At 36.4% G+C, this 17,663-nt stretch overlaps 1 protein-coding gene across 1 annotated transcript in view; it reads left to right on the forward strand.

Moving 5' to 3' along the window:
* The first annotated feature begins 2,144 nt into the window (after window positions 1–2,144).
* The window catches only part of LOC125659644 (SH3 domain-binding protein 2-like), a 34,701-nt gene continuing 19,182 nt past the window's right edge, over window positions 2,145–17,663 (forward strand). The window contains exons 1-2 of the mRNA XM_048891383.2: window positions 2,145–2,310; window positions 15,810–15,872. Coding sequence (XP_048747340.2) covers window positions 15,833–15,872 — 40 coding nt within the window. The 5' untranslated portion in view covers window positions 2,145–2,310; window positions 15,810–15,832. The remainder of the gene's footprint in view (window positions 2,311–15,809; window positions 15,873–17,663) is intronic.

Below are 17,663 nucleotides of genomic sequence, written 5' to 3' on the forward strand. Positions count from 1 at the left end.
AAATATGGATTCTAAAAAATTCTAAAGAACTTTTAGTAAACTTGAAATCGCAAAACTTTTCCCAGATCAATAACATCAAAACGTATGACTTTTCAACACTTTGCACAACCATTCCTCACGATAAATTAAAGACTAGACATTTTGACATCATAAACAGTTGCTTCTTCAACAAAAATGGAAAACGGAAATATTCATATCTAGTGATCAGTCATTCAAAACATTACTTTGCCAAACACCACTCTGATTCCACGCACAAGTACTCTGAAGTTGAAATAAAAAATATGACCTGTTTTTATATTCATATGATGCAAAATTTATTCAAAAACTGTCTTCGCTTAAGAATGACGATGACTTCCTGTGAGTGATTAATATTTCCTAGAAAATACAAATATTATGGTTTTTGCTGCCATTGTCAGAATACGTTCCACGATATTGACAGTATTTAAAACAAGGTGCATGCGAATTATATTGGTGTTTTGAAAACGATTCTACTGCTTATCGCTACAGATTGGTAAAGTTGGCTACTAGTAACCAGCTACTAGTAACTGGCTACTTAAAAAGAGAAAAGTTGGCTACTAGTAGCCAGTTACTTGAACCAGGAAAAGTTAGCTACTAGTAGCCAGTTACTAAAAGTAAGAAAACATAGCTACTCGTAGCCAGCTACTACAAAATATAAAAGTTATAATTACTGATAGCCAGCTACCAGATAAAAGTTAATGAGCTTGAAAATTATTATATATCAGATTTATTTCTAAAGAGGACGAGGAGTCGTATGAAATTCCATGCTCAAATATCAATTATATTGCAACGTTATGTAATTTGGGGAAATGAAAGTAGAATGTAAATCAATTTTTTTTCCAGTTTTGACAATACACTGAGGGTATGAATTTACTACGTCGCTTCATGTGACATATTTCCTGTAGCGCATTCATAAAGTTTATCGGCGTGAAGCGTCACAGTTCATATCCTCATGTATTTTCAAAAATTCTATTTCTTAATTATCTCATTCAAATGTGATTTGTTCCACAGAAAATCTTTATTTCCGCATCAATCAGTGCACACAATGTAGATTTCTAAATGCACATAATACATGTATGTACTGAAACAGATATACATTATGTACACCATGCAATATAACGAATACAACCCCGTAACAATTATGTAGAAAGTGATAATATATGAAATATTACATTTTAGAAAAATAATATCTTTTATGCAGGTACATTTCATGTTTGTGTGCACAATTGACACACAATTTGTAATGAATGAATAGTTTGTAAATATGATGTCTTTTATTGTCATTTGAATATTTTCAGTCAAGGTACATGTACTGTTTTGTTTTCAAATGGTCAAAGTAATCGGCCGTATCTTCAGTATAATACCAGTAGACAGCAACTGAACGCCTTTTATTTGATTTGTCTATCTTAGCTTAGTATGGTGTATACATGTATAGTACTGGAATGCCACGTTATGTAATGTGAAGTCCTATATCACACGCTGAGGTCACACTAAGGTCAAGACTCGGGCTTCACATGTTATGTAATGTGAAGTCCTATATCACACGCTGAGGTCACACTAAGGTCAAGACCCGGGCTTCACATGTAAAGTTTGGTAAGTTTTATTTAAAGTACGTATCAGAAACTTAATTGAAAAATTAGGTAGAATTTCTCTCTACCTGACAATTCCAAACCAACGTAGGCTGTAAATGCATGTATATATCGCACTATATACTAACAACAAACTTGACAACGCTGTGGTACAATTAATTTTTCAAGAGCAACAAAGTCAAATTTAATGCCGTTTAGCTGCACAGCAAGTCAAATGATCCCCTCGCTTCCTGTGCGGTTTCAGTAACTCTTCCTGGATATGAAAAAAAAAAAACCCAGACTTTGAAATACAAGAATATTTGTGTTCCTTCAGATGTATTATATATGTACTTTTCCTTCATGGGTGTAATTTAAAGAAAAAGCGTAGCATATAGGTCTATATATCCTCCATAAATTTTAAAAAGAAAAGGTTTCCCCATCAATATACTTAAGCCTGTGAATTTAATACGTAAATGGAACGTTTAAAAGCTCGTTAATAACACCGTCAGGAGATATACATCCGCCCCTCTGCTTTATCGTCATTTAAAAAGATTTGTCACTTGACCTAGTTTTCTTTTCATCGTCGCAACCAATGGCCAAACACGGTTCATGTAAAACATTTTAAAGACTCGAATCTCGAAAAGGACTTCCTTGTTCAAAACAAACCGAAAACATGATTTACTGTACGACAGTCTGGTATGGTTCTCTAAATGTTTGATTTCTCGTAAGTATTTTGTTTACTCAGTAAACATTATATGACTTTATACTTTGTTTACATTCCTAAGATCGTAATTTTATACCAAATGTATTATCTTCACTCATAGGACCTTATCACACACATATCTATGATATTAATATGTGTTGTCTTGTATAGTATATGATAGATGTCTGTAACATGTCGGTGTGCTTAGCTGTAACAGCAGAGAGAGAGAGAGAGAGAGAGAGAGAGAGAGGGAGAGAGAGAGAGAGAGAGAGAGAGAGAGAGAAACGTTTCCTTCATCTCCTGGGTGATATATTGTCAGTGAGGTGTTTTCTACTTTAGATATGCATGGAGGCTCTGACATTTACTTGTTACAGATGATCTCCTATTTCAAAGTCCTGGAATCATCATTTGCACATACCAATTAATTCAAAAGCACCCAAAACAATATCTACCACTTACATTTACAAACGTTTACAGTGTAAACATGCTCCGATCCCCACCCCCAGATTCACATTCAGTTATTTCATCAACCCAAAGCCTCTCTAAGATTCTCATATTTCTCCACCACTATGGTCTCTTAGATTCTGTGTATTCATGGCCATCTTTAGCCTGTCTCAGATTCTGTGTATTTATGGCCATCTCTAGCCTGCCTCAGATTCTGTGTATTTATGTCCATCTCTAGCCTCTCTCAGATCCTGTGTATTTGTGTTCATCTCTAGCCTCTCTCAGATCCTGTGTATTTGTGTCCATCTCTAGCCTGCCTCAGAATCTGTGTATTTATGTCCATCTCTAGCCTGCCTCAGATCCTGTGTATTCATGTCCATCTCTAGCCTCTCTCAGATTCTGTGTATTTATGGCCACCTCTAGCCTGTCTCAGAATCTGTGTATTTATGTCCATCTCTAGCCTGCCTCAGATCCTGTGTATTCATGTCCATCTCTAGCCTCTCTCAGATTCTGTGTATTTATGGCCACCTCTAGCCTCTCTCAGATCCTGTGTATTTATGTCCATCTCTAGCCTGTCTCAGATTCTGTGTATTTATGTCCATCTCTAGCCTGTCTCAGATTCTGTGTATTTATGTCCATCTCTAGCCTGCCTCAGATTCTGTGTATTTATGTTCATCTCTAGCCTCTCTCAGATCCTGTGTATTTATGTCCATCTCTAGCCTGTCTCAGATTCTGTGTATTTATGTCCATCTCTAGCCTGTCTTAGATTCTGTGTATTTATGTCCATCTCTAGCCTGTCTTAGATTCTGTGTATTTATGTCCATCTCTAGCCTCTCTCAGATTCTGTGTATTTATGTCCATCTCTAGCCTGTCTCAGATTCTGTGTATTTATGTCCATCTCTAGCCTGTCTCAGATTCTGTGTATTTATGTCCATCTCTAGCCTGCCTCAGATTCTGTGTATTTATGTTCATCTCTAGCCTCTCTCAGATCCTGTGTATTTATGTCCATCTCTAGCCTGTCTCAGATTCTGTGTATTTATGTCCATCTCTAGCCTGTCTTAGATTCTGTGTATTTATGTCCATCTCTAGCCTGTCTTAGATTCTGTGTATTTATGTCCATCTCTAGCCTCTCTCAGATTCTGTGTATTTATGTCCATCTCTAGTCTGTCTTAGATTCTGTGTATTTATGTCCATCTCTAGCCTCTCTTAGATCATGTGTATTTATGGCCACCTCTAGCCTCTCTCAGATTCTGTGTATTTATGTCCATCTCTAGCCTCTCTCAGATTCTGTGTATTTATGTCCATCTCTAGCCTGTCTCAGATCCTGTGTATTTATGTCCACCTCTAGCCTGTTTCAGATTCTATGTATTTATGTCCATCTCTAGCCTCGCTCAGATTCTGTGTATTTATGTCCATCTCTAGCCTCTCTCAGATTCTGTGTATTTATGTCCATCTCTAGCCTGTCTCAGAATCTGTGTATTTATGTCCATCTCTAGCCTGTTTTAGATCCTGTGTATTTATGTCCACCTCTAGCCTATCTCAGATTCTGTGTATTTATGTCCATCTCTAGCCTCTCTCAGATTCTGTGTATTTATGTCCATCTCTAGCCTGTCTTAGATTCTGTGTATTTATGTCCATCTCTAACATATCTCAGATCCTGTGTATTTATGTCCATCTCTAGCCTGTCTTAGATTCTGTGTATTTATGTCCATCTCTAGCCTGTCTCAGAATCTGTGTATTTATGTCCATCTCTAGCCTGTCTCAGATCCTGTGTATTTATGTCCATCTCTAGCCTGTCTTAGATTCTGTGTATTTATGTCCATCTCTAGCCTGTCTCAGAATCTGTGTATTTATGTCCATCTCTAGCCTGTCTCAGATCCTGTGTATTTATGTCCATCTCTAGCCTGTCTCAGAATCTGTGTATTTATGTCCATCTCTAGCCTGTCTCAGATCCTGTGTATTTATGTCCATCTCTAGCCTGTCTTAGATTCTGTGTATTTATGTCCATCTCTAGCCTGTCTCAGAATCTGTGTATTTATGTCCATCTCTAGCCTGTCTCAGATCCTGTGTATTTATGTCCATCTCTAGCCTCTCTTAGATCCTGTGTATTTATGTCCACCTTTAGCCTGCCTCAGATCCTGTGTATTTATGTCCACCTCTGGCCTCTCTCAGATCCTGTGTATTTATGTCCATCTCTAGCCTGCCTCAGATCCTGTGTATTTATGTCCATTTATAGCCTGTCTCAGATCCTGTGTATTTAAGTCCATTTCTAGCCTGTCTCAGATCCTGTGTATTTATGTCCATTTCTAGCCTGTCTCAGATCCTGTGTATTTATGTCCATTTCTAGCCTGTCTCAGATTCTGTGTATTTATGTCCACCTCTAGCCTGTCTCAGATCATGTGTATTTATGTCCATCTCTAGCCTCTCTCAGAATCTGTGTATTTATGGCCACCTCTAGCCTCTCTCAGATTCTGTGTACTTATGTCCACCTTTAGCCTCTCTTAGATTCTGTGTATTTATGGCCACCTCTAGCCTCTCTCAGATCATGTGTATTTATGGCCATCTCTAGCCTCTCTCAGATTCTGTGTATTTATGTCCATCTCTAGCCTGTCTTAGATTCTGTGTATTTATGTCCATCTCTAGTCTCTCTCAGATTCTGTGTATTTATATCCACCTCTAGCCTGTTTTAGATCCCGTGTATTTATGTCCACCTTTAGCCTGCCTTAGATTCTGTGTATTTATGGCCACCTCTAGCCTCTCTCAGATTCTGTGTATTTATGTCCATCTCTAGCCTGTCTTAGATCCTGTGTATTTATGTCCACCTCCAGTCTCTCTCAGATTCTGTGTATTTATGTCCATCTCTAGCCTGTCTCAGATCCTGTGTATTTATGTCCATCTCTAGCCTCTCTCAGAATCGGTGTATTTATGTCCATCTCTAGCCTCTCTCAGATTCTGTGTATTTATGTCCACCTCTAGCCTGTCTTAGATCCTGTGTATTTATGTCCATCTCTAGCCTCTCTCAGGTCCTGTGTATTTATGTCCATCTCTAGCCTCTCTCAAGTCCTGTGTATTTATGTCCATCTCTAGCCTGTCTCAGATCCTGTGTATTTATGTCCACCTCTAACCTCTCTCAGATTCTGTGTATTTATGTCCATCTCTAGCCTCTCTCAGATTCTGTGTATTTATGTCCATCTTTAGCCTGTCTCAGATTCTGTGTATTTATGTCCACCTCTAGCCTGTCTTAGATCCTGTGTATTTATGTCCATCTCTAGCCTCTCTCAGATCCTGTGTATTTATGTCCACCTCTAACCTCTCTCAGATTCTGTGTATTTATGTCCATCTCTAGCCTCTCTCAGATTCTGTGTATTTATGTCCACCTCTAGCCTGTTTTAGATCCTGTGTATTTATGTCCATCTCTAGCCTGTCTTATATTCTGTGTATTTATGTCCATCTCTAGCCTCTCTCAGATCCTGTGTATTTATGGCCACCTCTAGCCTGTCTCAGAATCTGTGTATTTATGTCCATCTCTAGCCTCTCTCAGGTCCTGTGTATTTATGTCCATCTCTAACTTCTCTTAGATTCTGTGTATTTATGTTCATCTCTAGCCTCTCTCAGATTCTGTGTATTGATGTCCACCTCTAGCCTGTCTCAGATTCTGTGTATTTATGTCCATCTCTAGCCTCTCTCAGATTCTGTGTATTTATGTCCATCTCTAGCCTGTCTTAGATTCTGTGTATTTATGTTCATCTCTAGCCTCTCTCAGATTCTGTGTATTTATATCCACCTCTAGCCTGTTTTAGATCCCGTGTATTTATGTCCATCTCTAGCCTCTCTCAGATCCTGTGTATTTATGTCCACCTCTAGCCTCTCTCAGATTCTGTGTATTTATGTCCACCTCTAGCCTGTTTTAGATCCTGTGTATTTATGTCCATCTCTAGCCTGTCTTAGATCCTGTGTATTTATGTCCATCTCTAGCCTCTCTCAGATCCTGTGTATTTATGGCTACCTCTAACCTGTCTCAGAATCTGTGTATTTATGTCCATCTCTAGCCTGTCTCAGGTCCTGTGTATTTATGTCCATCTCTAGCCTGTCTCAGATTCTGTGTATTTATGTTCATCTCTAGCCTCTCTCAGATTCTGTGTATTGATATCCACCTCTAGCCTGTCTCAGATTCTGTGTATTTATGTCCATCTCTAGCCTCTCTCAGATTCTGTGTATTTATGTCCATCTCTAGCCTGTCTTAGATTCTGTGTATTTATGTCCATCTCTAGCCTGTCTTAGATTCTGTGTATTTATGTTCATCTCTAGCCTGTCTCAGATCCTGTGTATTTATGGCCATCTCTAGCCTCTCTCAGATTCTGTGTATTTATGTCCATCTCTAGCTTGCCTCAGATACTGTGTATTTATGTCCACCTCTAACATATCTCAGATCCTGTGTATTTATGTCCAACTCTAGCCTCTCTCAGATTCTGTGTATTGATGTCCACCTTTAGCCTGTCTCAGATACTGTGTATTTATGTCCATCTCTTAAACCTGTCTCAGGTTCTGGTTATATAGTGTATATATGGAGTCATTGAATGATGGCTTATTTCGGCAGTTCGTTTTTATGGGATTATTTATTAAAAACGTACATATACCGGTAGGTATTACATTGAAAAATAAAATGTAATAAAAGGACACAGGACTGACAAAATATCATAAAACTGTGAATGTCTGTTCATATATTGTGCCCCCCCCCCCCCCCCGCACCCCCCCCCCCCCCCCCCCCCCCCCCCCCCCCCCCCCCCCAGACGGACGACGAACAAGTGTCCCCTATGTCTTTATCATGCTCTGTAGGCGACACAGAAAGGAGGTTTTGGTAACACGTTCATGTATATCCAAGTGTCTTTGTTAGTATTTACATGGATATCCAAGTGTCTTTGTTAGTATTTACATGGATATTCATGAGTCTTAGTATTTACATGTATATCCAAGTGTCTTAGTATTTACATGGATATTCATGAGTCTTAGTTTTCACATGTATATTCATGAGTCTTAGTATTGACATGTATATTCATGAGTCTTAGTATAAACATGTATATTCATGAGTCTTAGTATTGGCATGTATATTCATGAGTCTTGGTATAAACATGTATATTCATGAGTCTTAGTATTTACATGTATCGTGTAGCGGAGATACTACATGATATGATGATAAATACAAGATGGTAAGGTTTCTGACACAGGACATACGATTCACATAACACACAAAAGAGACACATCTTCACAGGTTCAATATAGTAGGCCAACTGCTGGATAGGTAGGTGGACAAGGCTGTTTGTGCTGGAACTCCAGGTCAAGGGTTAGGGATATGACATACCAGGTTCAAGGGTCATTTACTTGAGTACATACATATACATAAATACGTTTCACTACACATGTATATTGATGAATCTTAGTATTTACATGTATTTTCTCATAAAGTTTGTAATTTCATTACAGTAGAAACTGTTGTTGAGCGAATAATGTCCTATTCTTAATGAAGGACACACTTTCATAGGAACATACACAGTAGTACAGTCAGCATGAAACATACATGCACTGAGAAGTACTCTCTCTCTCTCTCTCTCTTTCTCTCTCTCTCTCTCTCTCTCTCTCTGACAAACCTTGTTAAGTGAAGATATCTTCACAATGTCTTACAGAGAATACACACACGTTCTAGTACAGACAGTATACATGTATATACTATCTTAGGTATCTATATAGGGACGCCTATAAAGGATTATCCAGTACTCCCTTTCAAATTGTCCAAAAAAAATTAAAAACAGAATATCAGTAACGACTTGTCATCACTAATCTTGTATTGAAAGATTTCACAATTTGTGGGTCTGTCCTCAGAACGCAGGTAAAATTTTAAAAATTGTGCACTTCACACTTTTATCAGCTTTCTCTCTCTCTCTCTCTCTCTCTCTCTCTCTCTCTCTCTCTCTCTCTCTCTCTCTCTCGTCTTTTATCAAGTGACGTTAAAATTACGAGCATTTAAAAGGATAATCATTTTGTAAGATATTTGTCATGTTTGAAATATATGTGAATTATATTGTACTTACATCAAAGGAAAGGGAGATTTGCATTGCTGTTCAGTTCTAATGCTCTTTATGATGTCTAAATAGCATATCTCGTGTTGATCAATTTAAACCCGTCAAAAAACAACAACAACAAGACTCTGTCCAAAAATACTACATTCGGACCTTAGAATCAATGAGCGAATGGAATCTACTTGGCTTCACTTACATCATAAAGTTCAGTTTCGCATTCAAAGCATATGATATTTCAATTAGTCTTGATGAAATCCCAATCATATAAATATAGGAAACAGTGGCAGATCCAGTGGTGGGGCACTCACACACGTCCAAAAACATATGTCTTATTTTGTCAGAACTCCGTAACTTTGTCCTGGTCCTCACCCCAATCTAAAATTTCTGGATCCGCCATTGGCAAAAGCAATTACATCAAAAGACATTCAGTTGAAATATGGCATAGATTTCGTTAGTCATTCTAGTGTGGTTTTTTGTGTGTTGGTTTTTGTGTGTGTGTATTTATACATATATATATATATATATATATATATATATATATATATATATATATATTTAAATATCTTTAAAAATAGATATTTAACAAGCGCATGCTCATGGGTTTCACAATTATAGATAACACATATCTGCCAAAGTGTCTTGTAGATTGCAATTTATGAATGAACAACCGTTAGTGATTACGCGCACTCGGAGTTCACAAACTGTTCAGTCTAACGCACATACTTCCTTATATTGGAGCCCATAAGTATTACATACTAAGTAGTATAAAACTAAGTGTGTATGATAAAATTAGTCTGAAAAACATATGTAATTGACAATGTTCTTCTGAGGAAAGGGCAGTTTGTTTTATAGGACGAAATCCTTCCTCGTTAGAGAATATTTAACTCTCAGTGTGTGGTGAAAGGCAATGTGCTTTATTCTTGCATGTTTCTGTCAAACAGCTGGGTGTGCTATTAAAAATATTCCAAGACTTCATCCTTGTTTTCGAAAAGTGTAATTTGATTTCTGCCTAGTTTTTTTATTTTCGAAAAAGATATCAATGCTTGTTTGCAACGTGCCCTATAAGAGTACGCGGTTTTTTGTTTTTGTTTGGATATTTTTTGCTCTTGTTTTTTGGTGGGTTTTTTGGGGGGGGGGGGGGTGGGGGGGGGTTGTCGATGTTGCAGGATAACCTCTGAGGTTGGAATATATAAAATATTGTTTTGAAATATAAAAGCCGAGGTGAGGAAGTTATACTGCATCATCCACGAAAAAATAACTACCTCTCAGAAACATACAGCCGTGCTACGAATTAGGTCACCACGTGATGTCATAGCAACTTCCGAAACGGGATGCTTTTTTTTTCGCTGACGAAACGAAAAAAGTGAGAATGTATGGTCTACTATTTCAAAAGATATTTGAAATATTAAATTAGTTTGATGTTGACGGATTATATCGATGCGATTTGCTCTGAATGCAAAGTCCTACAAGACTGCATGCACACGTGGAAGAGGGTCAATTTGTCTGTGTATTTGTTCGATCTCGGAACACAAACAATTGTTTGTAACATACATCGATTAATTTATATGATAGTGATAAAAACATTATCAGTTATCGATTTTTATTGTTGTATTAGCAAAATACAAAGTGTAAACAGTAGGTAGGATCGCAGAAAGGTCTACATTTAACAGCTGTTTTACGGGGATACAAAAACATTTAATCAGGACACGAGAATGGATAGGTTCTCAATAAATATTACATTTTAAAGCAATCTATTTATTTTTCTTGTGGAAGTTGTTGTATTTCTTGTAGAAGAGTAATATGCATTACTGTTTTGATAATCTATTGAAAAAATCAGCACGTGTATATATTGGAGAATAATGGACGCGGCATTCTTTGATCTCTGCGATAACCGTAATATCGGAAATTCAAAACAAGTACAATTCCAATTTAGTAAGACAAATTCATAAAGTGTGCCCGAAAATATGCGAAAAAATCCTAACAGATCTGAAAAGATATATAAAGTGTTTTAGAAATCCCGAATTCCCCCCTCCCCCAATTCATGAACGCTAACAGATCGACACATACTGTAATCTCAACAAACGCCAACACAGACCCGTCACACGACAAACGCCCATCTACAGTCATCTATATTTCTCTTAGTTTTTATATAGTTCAAATAGACCAGGGACATGAAAAGACCCATTTTTCTTCAGATTTCTGAGATATTTTAATGTGTAACACGCAAGTTTGGAAATATTTGGAAAGTGTCTCATCTCCCAGTGTGTAATGCATGATGATATCCCGCTGTGTCTTTTCTCGTGAATCTATCCCCTATCAGACAAACCACAAAATCAAGGAGGCGGAAGACCTCCCATTTAAACGTCATTTTCTCTGAAATAACTTTGCTTCCCGACATATTCTTTTTATTATACTTGTACTCTAACCGGATGATAAAGATCATATTTTTGATGATACAGTAAGAACTGTTCGTCAAGCATTAAAAAAAGCCTCGTGTAAAAGACGAGTTTACTTAAGACTAACACATCCGTGTTAGTTCCTCGGTTGTGAATTTACAACATCATCACTGTCTTGTTTGATTGAGTACAGTAGGGTAGTCCATTTCTCACTGCACACAACAAAACAATGTGATGCCATTCTTAAACAGCTATCTCCAAATAAGGAAACTGTAAAAATTACATACAAATTAAACAACAACTTAAATTTTGAAGAATGTCTGATTTTGTTTCCTCTGATGATCTGGATACATGCATTTCAAATCATCGTTCTACTTGACTTTTGTATGACACGTGTTGTCCCTTTTGCAAAGATAACAACTTATATAGTTGAAAATGAGGACCTCAAATCACTTATTCTTAAAGGTCCTAAATACAGAGAACCTCGGTCTTTTAATTGGCGACAGAACTTCATCTCTATTATGAGTTCTGTCGAAGATTATGCCAGACGATGGGCTAAATATGAAAAAGAACTTGATACATTGTCAGAATGGGTTAAAAGCATAAGAGGGATATTAAAATCCCGCATTAGACACATGAAAACAAAAGTACGTACCATCTATCCTTCTGTGTTTAGTAAACCAGAAGTGATAAAAGAATTAGATAGGTTACATGAGGAATATGTTTTGGTTACAACTGACAAAGCTAGTAACAACATTGTCTTTGTTTGTAAGGCTCATTATTACAACTGTATTTTAAGCGAACTTGGCATTAATTCCACTTTTGGTAATCATACTTATACTCCAACTGCCATTTCAAAAGACGAAATTCTTCAAAACCAAGCTTCAGTTTTAGACACATTGAATATTCCAGTCAATGGGTCGAATGAATATGAGTTACCGTACCTCTACTGGATTCCTAAACTACATAAAAACCCTTACAAACAAAGATACATTGCTGGATCCAGTAAGTGCTCTACCAAGCCCTTATCTTTGCTCCTCACGAAAATGTTAACAGCTGTGAAGGAGAAACTTCAAACTTACTGTGCGACTACATATGCCAGAAGTGGTGTTAATCAAATGAAGATTCTAAAAAATTCTAAAGAACTTTTAGTAAACTTGAAATCACAGAATTTTTTCCAAATCAATAGCATTAAAACCTATGACTTTTCAACACTATACACGACCATTCCTCACGATAAATTAAAGACTAGACTTTTTGACATCATAGACAGTTGCTTCTTCAACAAAAACGGAGAACGGAAATATTCATATCTAGTGATCAGTCATTCAAAAACTTACTTTGTTAAACACCACTCTGATTCCACGCACAAGTACTCTGAAGTTGAAATAAAAAATATGCTAGAGTTCCTCATTGACAATATCTTCGTGGTCTTTGGTGATCAGGTCTTCCAACAGTCTGTTGGAATTACCATGGGCACGAATTGTGCTCCTTTGTTAGCTGACCTGTTTTTATATTCATATGAAGCAGAATTTATTCAAAAACTTCTACGTGAGAAGAAAAAATCTCTCGCTGTAACCTTCAATTCGACTTTTAGATATATCGATGACGTTTTGTCTATTAACAATGATAGCTTTCATTCATATGTCGATTTGATATATCCCTGTGAGCTCGAAATAAAGGACACCACAGAGTCGTCCACTTCTGCTTCAAACTTAGATATTTTATTGAAAGTAGACATTAACGGCAAACTGACAACTCAACTGTATGACAAACGGGATGATTTCAGCTTCTCCATCGTCAACTTCCCATATTTATATAGCAATATTCCATTATCACCTGCATATGGTGTTTATATATCTCAACTGATTCGATATGCAAGAGCTTGTTCTGTGTATAGTCAGTTTTTAAATCGAGGTAACCTACTGACAAACAAGTTGATGGTACAGGGATTTCAACAGTCTCGATTGAAGTCAGCATTTCGCAAATTCTATGGTCGTTATAACGATCTAGTTCGTCAATACAACCTCGCATTGGGTCAAATGCTGTCTGACGTGTTTCATACCGATTGTTAAGCCGTTCTTGGCACACTGATTTTGACTGCGGATAACTCCGTTTACCTGATCAGGATATGGGGCTCACGGCGGGTGTGACCGGTCAACAGGGGATGCTTACTCCTCCTAGGCACCTGATCCCACTTCTGGTGTGTCCAGGGGTCCGTGTTTGCCCAACTATCTATTTTGTATTGCTTGTAGGAGTTATGAGATTGATCACTGTTCGTTATCTTCACCTTGCATATATATATATATATATATATATATATATATATATATATATATATATATATATATATACATATATAATTGAAATAGAGTCTCAGTAATCGGATAACAATATTAAAAAACAAAAGGCCCAAGGGCCTAGAATCGCTCTTCTGATAAATTGTACAACCCCTCCATTTCTATTCTTAGCCTCTTAGTATTCTAAATCTTTAGTTAAATCCTAAGAATTCAAAAAAAGTAGGTCAATGTGACCTACTTTTTGGTTTACACATTTTGAGAACCCAAGAAATATCAGCTGACAAAGTTTGATGATTTTAAGCCAATTAGTATCTGAATATTGAAATATAGCTGTCAAATTCCAATCGTAGGTCATGGTGACCTACTTCTTGGTCAGCGAACTTCGAACATGCAAGACCCATCAACTGACAAAGTTTGATGACTGTAGGTTAACTAGTATCTGAAATATATAAATATAGCCGTCAAATTCCAAAAGTAGGTCAAGGTGACCTACTTTTTCGTCAACACCCTTCAAACATGCAAAACCCAACAACTGACAAAGTTTGATGACTGTAGGTCAAATAGTATCTGAATTATATAAATTTCGCCGTCCAATTCCAAAAGTAGGTCAAGGTGACCTACTTTTTGGTCGACACCCTTTAAACACGCAAGACGCACCAACTGACAAAGTTTGATGACTGTAGGTCAAATAGTATCTGAAATATATAAATATAGCCGTCCAATTCCAAAAGCAGGTCAAGTTGACCTACCTTTTGGTCGAAACCCTTCGAACATGCAAGACCCAACAACTGACAAAGTTTGATGACTGTAGGTCAAATAGTGTCTGAAATATATAAATATAACTGTCAAATGCCAAAAGTAGGTCACAGTGACCTACTTTTTGGTCGATGCACTCCGAAGACTCAAGATGCATCAACTGACAAAGTTTGATGATTGTAGGTCAAATAGTGTCTGAAATATAGTAATTTAGCTGTCAAATACCAAAAGTAGGTCACGGTGACCTACTTTTCGGTCGACACAAACCGAAGACTGAAGACGCATCAACTGACAAAGTTTGATGATCCTAGGTTTTACAGTGCCCAAAATATGCATCTAAAATTGAAAATGTGAAATTTGAATATCTGCAAAATTCAAAAAGTAGGTCACTGTGACCTACTTTTTTATAAATATGTTTCAAGGCCTCAAGATGCATCAACTTACAAGATTTGATGATTCTAAACCTCTCGGTATTTGAAATAACAACTTAAAATATATCTATAAATGACAAGCCATAAAATTCAGAAAGTAGGTCATGGTGACCTATTTTTCAGTTGACGCATTTCAAGGTCCCATGATCCACCAACTGACAAGTTTTGATGATCATAGGCTTCAAAGTGTCCAAGATATGCATCAAAAATAATTTAAAAATAAATACCTGCAAAATTCAAAAAGTAGGTCACCGTGACCTACTTTTGAGACAACTTGACACAAGGTCCTAAGATGCATCAACTGTCAAAATTTGATGATCCTAGTCCTTATAATGACTAAAATATCAAAGATTTAAGGAAATATATATTTAGGTCAACTTTGAAGTGACCTTGAGACCACGCCCTTTGCCCCAGGGTAATGCCTTGAACAATTTTTAATCTACAACATATCCTCATCCTTATGTGTAAGTTTGGTGATAATCTTCCCAGTGGTTCTTGAGAAGAAGATTTTTTAGCAACCACTACTTTTGTTTGTATTTTCCTGATTATCTCCCCTTGTTAAAGGGTCACATACCTCTATTTAGTATGTATGAAAGCCCTTGGGCCAATGATACCCTGTAACAAATTTGAAAAAAATTGGCCAAGGGGTTCTTGAGTTATAGCCCTTTTTCTAAAAAGTTTATGCACACCGCACACCGCACAAATGGCCATAGCATTAGCTCTTTGAGCCTTTGGCTCAGAAGAGCTAAAAAGATATATGAAAAGAAAACACAAAAATCCTCCGTAAAGCTTTCGCGCTTTCATTACATCTTCAGAAGCTTTACAAAAATGTATACATAGTAGTATTATAGTAACATATATAAATATATATGTATATATATAATTTCCAGAGGTATAGACAAATCTACACAAATATAATATGATAATATCACAAAGGCGATTGCGTATACTCTAATAAAAATATCACTTTTGTATATCAATCGGTTTTGTGATATTCATGTGCGTGTGTGTGTGTGTTGGGGGGGGGGGGGGGGGGGGGGTATGTAATATGTATACACGATGTCAATTATTTTATTGATGTGGTAAGAGGATAAGATGTGCTCTCTTTTTCTTTTGTAGGTAGTTTGTTAAGAATGTGAAGAATGTCGGATAACAAAATTCCTCAACCTTTAGATAATATAGGTATTGTATCATTTCCTTATCATACTATAGGGACATGTATTATTGCTTCATTCTGAATTTTGCATGCGGAAAATGTCATCTTTGCATCACTTTTAGCGTCATTTTCCATGAACATATTTCAAAACGTTTTTATGTTCAAAATATTCATAATCTTTTAAATAAAAAAGCATGATTTCCTTGGAAATATAAGTTATTGTGGGTAAATCTACGAAACCCCAGAAGGCTCATTCGAGATTCGAAATTTAAAATACGAGATTCGAATTTCGAAATTCAAAATCCAAATTAACCAATCAAAATGTAGGTCACAATAGATTAAAGGTTAGAGTGTATATACATGTAAACTTAAAATATGACAGAAAGCTTATTCTTCTAATATGTTTACGAAACAACGAAACAATTCTTCTAAAACTATAAATGTTTTGATGTATGCTTAGCATGCAGACAGGCCCATCGAAAGCGGGAAGGGAAGCGACAGAAAACGTGTGACGAATAAACGTCATGATATACCTGTGAAATCGTATATGAAGGCTATTAACCGATGATACCCCTCCAACAATTGATTCTAGTTTGATTTTTTCCCCAGTTATCTATAATTATATAAACAATGGAGGACATTCGAACCATGAATATATATTCATTTCGATCGGATCTATGTTGTATCTTTTTACATTTTTTAGGCTTCAGGAAGCTTAACTACGTGCGTGATAACGGCAGAATACTAATAATAAAAATTATCTTCTGCACTGATTCATATCATAGGTGCTTGTGGACACGACTTCCGGTACCCCCCTTCTTGTATTTTTAAATGTTCAATTCATTGGGTATTTCGGACGTGTTTTTGATAAAATATGTAACTTCAGAGTTTATATATTTCAATGGAATATACAAATCTCGCATAGAAACCGTTTTTAAAAATGTCATGTCACCGATTATGACTTTCAGTAATATTTTTTCTAAAAAAAAATCATAATTCAAAATGCAGATTTACATTTGAGTGTGACGTGAATGATGTTAATTCTTCTATTTCCATAAAAACAAAATAAGATGGAAGATTTAAGTACCGTAGATCTAAAACTGCGACGAATCCTTAGTTTTCTAATACTAGGGTGAATAAATACTTGCATGCAGTAGGTCACCGGGATGGAATAATGACACTGAAAGCCCACTAGGAAAAATACCAACGGTTTTATATGATATTTACATGGAAGTATCTTCTCGAAATGTCTTCACGTCAAGAACAATTTCTCAGACTGGTTCTGTTAAGAGTCAGAATAACAGAAGACCAACAGAAATCAATCACAAAGAATTCAAAGCTGTAACAATTTACAGTAAACTGTATCAATAAAAAATTACTAACTTACAGTAGGTTTAAACAGAGTCCGATATTAATTTACCGCCGGGTTAAATTCACACACAAGAATATAATCAGTCGTGAATCGGTCGTTATGTCCAATCCAATTCCCAGATGTAAAAGTGTAAATGTAATTTTGTAGAGTGCTTCTTACCACAAAATTTATAGTCTATTCATAGTAAAAAAAAAAAAAAACAACTTTCAGATCATTCCTTTTCTGGAAAAATATACAATGGAGATAGTAGGTATTACATACTCTTTCTATTGATCTTTGACAAACATTCTAAAAATATAACGTCTATAATTTACTAGGCCACAGGTCAAACGTTTTGTCCATTTGACTTACATTGTAGTCAGAATAAGGGTCTAAAGTTCATGAAATTCGTTTCCTTAATGACTTCAAAAGTAAGAAGTGATTCAGGTGAGCCTAACTGCCCATG

This window comes from Ostrea edulis, chromosome 9, assembly GCF_947568905.1.
Source record: "Ostrea edulis chromosome 9, xbOstEdul1.1, whole genome shotgun sequence".
Taxonomy (NCBI): Eukaryota; Metazoa; Mollusca; class Bivalvia; order Ostreida; family Ostreidae; genus Ostrea; species Ostrea edulis.